Consider the following 8,425-nt stretch of genomic DNA (forward strand, 5'->3'; position numbering starts at 1 on the left):
CACACACACACACACACACACACACACACACACACACACACACATATACACACTCACCAGAGCATCATGGACATAAAAAGTGCCAGCCGCCCGACTTAGACGAGTGTTTATGCCAGAAAAAAGACTCACAAATGTCTCTGCCAAAGAGAGACAAACAAATGCTCAAAAAACATAGAACATCTAGTTTACGACTTAATTCTTTCTCCTGGACAGCAATGAGATTAAATGGAGAGCAAAAAAACTCCAGTAATCTCACATGAAGCTCCTCTAGAGTCTCAAATCTCTTCAAATGATCTGAGCTGCTCAACATATTCATTTTATAGCTCTAGACTCTCACTGTATGGCGATTATTGACTCAGTTGTGGATGTTACAAAGAGACAAAGATGATACTTGAACAGACCCGATGATTTTTATGCTGTTGTTTGTTTCAGTCAGAAACTGCAAAGACAAGCATAAGAGGATTCAGTCAAAGAGTGATTCATTTTCCTTCAGAATGCACAAACGGCTCTTCAGACAGACTTGAGAAGCTCTGGAGGAGAGAATCAATCGCTGAAGCACCGGAGGGTTTCTGCTAACAGAGACTAATGAAGCTGTTTATCATACAAACCCAGAGCCGCTCGCAGACAAACAAACACTTGGGTTTTACCCTCAGTGTGAGTTTAAATTCTCCAAACCCTCAGAGGAAGCTGCTCACAATACAACAAAGCAGCAGATGATTTCTGAGACATTGACTTCTGCTGGAACTTTGGAATTCTGGATCTGGAATTTAAACTCTGAGTTAGAGTTTCTGGATCTGGAATTTAAACTCTGAGTTAGAAAGAATTCCAAAGTCAAACTCAAATATTTAAAATTCAAACTCAAACTCCAATTTAAATTCAAATTGTGATGTTGAAAGAGGTGTGTTGATGTGAAAGAGGGCAGTAAACAAGTCTGTTTCTGAATGGTAATTAATTTGCAACGTTATTTTTTTATATTTAGTGCTGTATTTCAAAAATAATGATTGTGTGTCATATTTCATGGTTTGCTTTAAGCAAAATAAATGTTTGTTTTTTTTGGATACCATACAAAAAAACAATTTCTGTGAAAAGGAAAAGGTAAATTATATATGTTTTAAAAAGTTAAATGAAATTTAATTTATATTAAAAAATAAGATTTTATTTTAAAATTAAAATGTGTGCATATTTTTTTTAAAACGTGAAACAAGCTGTGCACTGCTCAGATCCTAAAAATTGCTGAATAATACAACAAATTCATGAAGCACTCAGCAAAAAAAACAGTAATCTAATAAATATTTATATTTTCATCAAATAATATGCACTGGATAATGCAAGGACAGAGTGTGCTGTTCTGAAGGAGCCAAAACAACAAACAGACAGACTCGAGGTGTGCTGTCAATCACGACCCAAGTCCCAAGATGCATATCGCAAGATCGCACAGAAAGAAGAGTTTTAGACTACAGTCTGTACTGCCATTAACTGTCTATAATCTATAACCTCACAATAAACCTGTTTCAGCATTAGGTGTGTCATAAAAGAGCCGCTAGGATCATAACGGTTAGATGTTTCTATAATGACTGTGACAAGACATAATTCATCTTTTGTGCATGGGTTAAACGCACCTGCTCCATGATGAAACCTCAATCATGAAATGCACCCAAAATAAGTGAAACTGCAGCAGTGCTTTGAAGCTTATTCTATTACTGAGGAGAAACATGCAATAAATACTTCAGCAATTATAAACAAAAATGCATCTTATAAGCAGGTCTTTTACCTTCTGACCTGATTTACTTTATTAATCTACTGTTTGAATTGAATCCAACCACTCACTGGATTAAATGATGGAGAAAATCCATATTTGTGTGTTATCAGGCAGAACAGACTGCACCGGTGTTTCTAACAGCTACTTAATCAATACTGGTTAACTATCTGTGTCTCGCCGAGCAGCAGGAGGAACTGGATGTTTGGCAAACAAACTGCAAGATCGAGCCAGAGCGCTTTCTCCATCTGTCTACGTCTCGTTCTGTCTCCTCTACTCATGTGTGAATGCAAACACCAGAATCTGACCAGAATTTATTTTTCTCTCAGTCAGTCAAGATCATTAGATGCGAGATAAATGCAGTAATGATGCTCCATTTTGAGAAAGATAAGCTGCTCCGGACTTAAAGTCAACATGATATCAGACTTACGTTCTTAATGTTCCTGGTCTTATTGCAAATGATTCAATGCTTTCTTTGATCGAAATGTAATAACTTTTCGGCTCTGAGTCACCAAACACCTTCAATTAGTTCAGACAATAGCAGCAGACAATCTGTTCCACTTCACTTCATCTCATTACAGAATCTATTAAGAACATCTGGAAATGAATACGAGCTCAATCAGACTGAATTAAAAAAATGAAAAAATGAAAATGAACATGTAAATCCTCTGCAGACATGAACAGGTATGAGCAGATGTCTGGTATCTGTAATGCTGCAGCATAAAAAAAAATTACATTTATCAGTTGGCATGTCTCAGTATTTTAAGCAAAACACACAAATGAATCTAAAACATTTGGTTATTGCCAGCTAAGGTTTCTTAATTAACATTGCTTAAAAATCCATGTGAAAACTGCTGAAAAAGTGGCTTGCAAAAATGATTTACTGTATTTTTCAGTGGATTACAGTGTGCATGTATGATGAACAGAAAGATAAGATGAAAAAGAATCAAATCTCTCCATCCTGAATCTGGCATGAACCTGATCACCAACCCATGGGAGATTATTTTGAATTTTTTGCTCAGAATTATGAGTTTACATCTTGCAATATTTACTTTTTTCCTCAGAATTCTGTTTACATCTCACAATTCAATTAACAATATATAAGTCTATAAAAATGTTAATTGCAGCTTTCTATCAAACAACTCTGACTTTTTTCCGCAATTGTGAGTTTATATCTCGCAATTGTTAAATAAAAAAAAATCATAAATTCTTTTACAAATATATATATTTTTCCATGGCCTTCCACACCCACCATCTACACAAGTAATTGACCTACTAAGATTACAGACTATTACATCCAATATACAAAAAAAAAAGTTTTTAAATTAAAATAAAATAAATATATAAATAAAAACATAAAATAAAATAAAGCCCTTACTTACAAATTATGTGATATTAATAACTGACATTTTCAATGTTGAGAAAAGCGTCTTAAAGGGGTCATATGATGTTGCTACAAAGAACATTATTTTGTGTATTTGGTGTAATTAAATCGTGAACATTTGGGCGGCGTTATGCAAATCTTCCCACATAGCGACGTAGACATGTGGGGGCGTGTTAGAACGAGCCATTTTAGGTAGGCGTGGTTGACTTTTAACTTTTATAAAGAATATCTCTTTGGATTTGAGACTTTAGTCTTTGCAACTTTACAGATCTTCTTTATGCACCAAGAGCTTGTAACACTCCAAAGAGAAAGGAGAAATTGAAATCGCATCATATGACCCCTTTAAAACATCCAGAAGACCCTGTGCTTCAAACACACTCAGGTACACCTGCAGAAAACAGCAATTTTGGGCATCAGTGTGTGTTGCAGGTCAACTCAGAAAAGCTGATATCACATAATCAGAGATCACAAGACCAAAAATAGGCTACTGTCTGGAAGACAGATCACTCAAATTGAAAGTCTAGAATCTAGCAGCACACTAGATTTTGAGAGACAGCCACTGCTCTCTTTAGCTTGAACACAGAACAGAAAGCTGCTAAACTAAAACTAAAACAGCTGTTTGTCTGCATGTGCTGCTCTGAAACATCAGCGGTCTAGTTAGTCAGCTCACAATCTGTGGCAAAAACCGAGTTTCCCTCAGAAACAGACTCAGTACAGATCGTCTCTCTAAACACTCACTTTACTGCAGCTCTGACAGTTAAAGCAAGATATCAAATACAAGATGACTTTCATAGTTATCAAGAGTTTTAGTGCGTTTCAAAGAAATAAAGCGATAAAGTCAAGTTCCTCACCACGGATCAAACTCATGAATGAGGCTCTCGAAGCGGATTAGCAACATCATATGACCCCTTTAAATCTATCATATCCGTTTATCCCCAAAAAATATCGAGAATCAAGTTTCATGTAAAAGATAACAAATTACAGTAACATGTTACTGTATTTAGAGGAGCGAGTGCATTCCTACCTGTTAACACTTTTTTTCTTTATTCTTTTTTATTTTTAAGTCTTTAGGCTTTTAAAAAATTGCCATATACTACATAGTGAATCTATGCTTGTTTTCGTAGACTTTAATTTGTTTAGAGGACAACACTGGACAGGATGTGGGATGTTTTTTTCCCCCAATAAAATTATCATTTAACCTAATCTGCTCACACCTACAGTCATAGGACAATACTTATCACCAACACTAAGACCCCATGGACAACAAAGCATTTATTATAGCCTATCATGTTGGAATATTCAAGGTCTGAGATCATCTACCTTTGGCCTCAAAAGCAGAAAGCCAGACTTCAACAATTCAGACATCATGGTCCTACAGGAGACATGGAGCAGAGGAGAAGGACCCACTGGCTGCCCCATATAGAGAACTCATCATCCCATCCATTAAACTGGAAGCAAGCTGATTATAGTCAGCCTTCTCTAGTTATTTATGTTATTATTTAATACTTATTTGCTCATTGTAAATATGCATGTATTAGATTATTTTATTTGGTGCATTTGTATTTTGTTGTTTTTGTATAGTTATACAATAGCGTATATCAACCAGTCCCGGTTCCAGAAATAAATCACTGAGGGCACTTCTGAATTAATTGTGAGGGTGCTCTAGCACATTTTCACATATTTTGGCCCATTGCTATAGTTATCACTATGTCAATCACTGCTATTTCGAGAGTGAATCCTGCATAAATATGCGGATGTCATTCCAGAAACTTAGTTATTTATTTTATTATTTAATACTTATTTGCTCATTGTAAATATACATGTATTAGATTATTTTATTTGGTGCATTTGTATTTTGTTGTTTTTGTATAGTTATACAATAGCGTATATCAACCAGTCCCGGTTCCAGAAATAAATCACTGAGGGCACTTCTGAATTAATTGTGAGGGTGCTCTAGCACATTTTCACATATTTTGGCCCATTGCTATAGTTATCACTATGTCAATCACTGCTATTTCGAGAGTGAATCCTGCATAAATATGCGGATGTCATTCCAGAAACTTTGCAACGTGCATGTGGCCGAAAAACAAAAGTTCTGCATTTCGAATGGATTATAAGCTCGCAAAGAGCGAGTTCTGTTCTGTTCTGTTCGAGTTCAAGCTCTGTTCTGACGAATGAATCTCTCTACACTGCGCAATCAATCTGTTATTTACATTGTGTATACACTCTGTACAGGCACGTGCACAGGTAGGGCTCAACCTGTGCAGAGCACATGCCCTTTTTTGTCCTTACACTCCGAAGTGCCCTTTTTTTTCTTCTTCTTCTTCAATACATCAATGCTATTGGTCACCCTTTACGTCTGTCTGTCTGTTTTACAAATATATTTAGCGAATGAAAGGTATTAAAAAGAGTTTGTGACTAAATCTTGTTGGATCCGCTCAAACTGTCAGTCAAACCTCATAACTCCACCCCCTGTCTTGACTGACTGAGTGCAGTGAACTGAAGTTCCACAGCAGAGCAGCTGAACGTCTTGCAAGGGTAAATAAATATCTTCTTGTTCTGAGTTTGACAAAAAGCGACTGAGTGTTCCTCGTCAGCTTGGTCAAATATATTTCTAAGAAAATTCTTCTTTGATCTATGATGGTTATCTGCTGATACACTTAATTTATTAACATTTAATCATATTATATATGGTCACACTCACAGCATGGTTAATGTTTACGATGTTAATATGCATATTTGCTAGCTAGCTAATTTTTGAATGTACAGGTGCATCTCAATAAATTAGAATGTCGTGGAAAAGTTCATTTATTTCAGTAATTCAACTCAAATTGTGGCATGTATTTGCTAGCTAGCTAATTTTTGAATGTAGTATTCTATACTCTCCGCTTATCATTAAGATGTAACCAGTAAAAAAAAGGGGGGGGGTGCCCTTTTTCAGTTTCAGCACATGCCCCTCAAAAGGTCTGTGCACGGCCCTGACTCTGTATGTTATAATGAGAGGATTTGACTGTATAACTCAGCATGGAGCATACTGTGAAACAGAATTTTGGTCATACCGCCCACCCCTAGTGTGATATTTGCCTGTCTGTGAATATCTTTTAAAGAAATCTTAAGATGATTTACGCTTATGTCAGTACACCTCCTCTAGCCTGCATGGCTGAAAAAACAGCTCATGAGAAATCAGTTGGATTTATCCTGTGGTTGATCTCTGTTTGGTAATCTTTGAGAAGATGAGTAGCATCAGAAATAGACACACGGGACTCGTTGATCATTTTGTCTGAGCTCTGCACAGATTCAGTTTCATTAGATGCACCAAAGAAAAGAAAAAAAAAACCTCTGATGAAAACCTTTGTTAATTTGAACTCTATTAAAGAATTCATTAAAGGTCTTTGAGAACAACAATCACAAACTATTGCGGTCTGAAACTAAATCAGAAGTTAAATGGGAGGTGAATGATGTATCTGATGATCTGTAGCGTGGAGTTATTTGGAGTAGAGCAAATACTCCAATATTCTTTTTGTTTATTCATATTTTTGCTATTTTATTCGTAAATAAACAGTGGTTCTTTGATTCAACACTCTTCTGCAATTCTTTTGAAAGCTAATTTATATTTTCTCTGACGAACACATGAGCTGAGAGAAATGTCTGATATCAGTGAAGATCTTTTATGCCTAAACATCATGTTGTACCATGTCAAATACTTAAATACGAACAAGAAACATTTATTTCTTACAATGCACATTATCCAAAATGCTGCAAAGAGGCATATTTGTGCATCTGTCAGACACTTTTATGGTGCATTCAAGCTAGGGCTGGACAATAATTCAATATCAATATGTATCGCGATATAACAAAATACTGTAATGCAATATAGAACATTATTAATAACAATACAATTATTATGTTATTATTGTTTAGTACAAATGTGACTCCCAACTGATTCATTTCACAATGTTGACAGCTTCAGTGATTCTAACAGGAGTTTTTGAGTGCTTAAACTCGCGCTGAAGTCAGTAATAATGTTCTTTGATAATGTAAGGTTCTTTTGCTGTCTTTCTGTATATAATATATCCACTGTTTAATAACCATGGTGGAAAACATTATAGTTAGTAACTTACCATATTTTTATTAAATTGTGATCAACTTAAATACAATTCAGTTGTATTAAAAATTATTTTATTTAATTCCTGCCTTGTAAATTCATTATATTTTTAATATACTGACATCTCTTAATCTTCTGCAGAGAAGTGAATTACAATGATTTTTAACACCATTAAACCAGTTTAAATCTGATACTTCTGCTTTGTCAGTGTGTCTTTACAGGTGAGGTTTTCTTTATTTGATGAGGTCTGGGAAAACAGGCTTGTCAAAAATAAATCATTCAATAAATGAATACAATTAACAAATTAATCCCGTACATTGAATAGCATTAATTGTAGATTTGCACAAGGGAATTATACTAAACTATAGCAGTGAAGGCTACATTATTAGGCAATTTTGAACAGACAGGCATTTATTTATTTTTTGCAAACTGCATAACACAGTCAAGCCACTTGAATATAATCAGCCTGGTCTCATGTTTATACGTAGGTATTAATACGTAACATTTACAAGCACAAAACGTACACTTTTGTACGTTTTTATTAATGCTAAAACGTACAATTTAGACGTATTTCAACGTTTAAAACGTACAAATCGCTACGTATTTTTAGCTTAAAAACGTAAAAATATTTACGTATCTTTTATATCATCAAGATATTCGTATCAATGCATTTTTATCATTTTATCAATAAACGATTTAGATTTTTAGACCCCTTAACCTACCCCCAAACCTTAACCTATCCATATAGCGAATATAAAACGCAAATGACCGAAATACGCAGGAAAATAACCATTTTAGTAACAATATAGCATTAAAATATTTTTATAGTCGCTAATTCCACTCTTACCTATAAACCTAAACATTTCTGTACAGTATAAGAAAAACATGACAGACAGATGCCATTACAATCATTTATTTATTGCAAAAATGTCAAAAGCAGTATCAAAAGTAATCTAAATTACGATGCATTGCACCCGCAGTCCTCTCTGGCGGAATACAGTAGTAGTGTGATCCAGAGCAGAATTTATGTTGTTAATCGCTGAAAATATTATCCAGATAATTTTCCAGATCCACTCTGTGAACTCGTGAAGGCACGAGCGCGTCATTCAAACACAGAAACACGGCATGTCGCAATCTGTGACGAATGCAGGCGAAAGCCAATGAACGTTTGATTATCCTC

At 35.1% G+C, this 8,425-nt stretch overlaps 1 protein-coding gene across 1 annotated transcript in view; it reads right to left on the reverse strand.

The window, feature by feature from the left end:
• LOC107694749 (dolichyl-diphosphooligosaccharide--protein glycosyltransferase subunit STT3B-like) overlaps positions 1-4,038 on the reverse strand; it is a 21,266-nt gene extending 17,228 nt beyond the window's left edge. Inside the window, exon 1 of the mRNA XM_016494429.1 lies at positions 3,992-4,038. Coding sequence (XP_016349915.1) covers positions 3,992-4,038 — 47 coding nt within the window. The remainder of the gene's footprint in view (positions 1-3,991) is intronic.
• Between the last annotated feature and the right edge of the window lie 4,387 nt (positions 4,039-8,425).

The sequence above is a fragment of the Sinocyclocheilus anshuiensis genome, unplaced genomic scaffold (genome assembly GCF_001515605.1).
Source record: "Sinocyclocheilus anshuiensis isolate Anshui unplaced genomic scaffold, SAMN03320099.WGS_v1.1 scaffold1497, whole genome shotgun sequence".
Lineage (NCBI taxonomy): Eukaryota > Metazoa > Chordata > Actinopteri > Cypriniformes > Cyprinidae > Sinocyclocheilus > Sinocyclocheilus anshuiensis.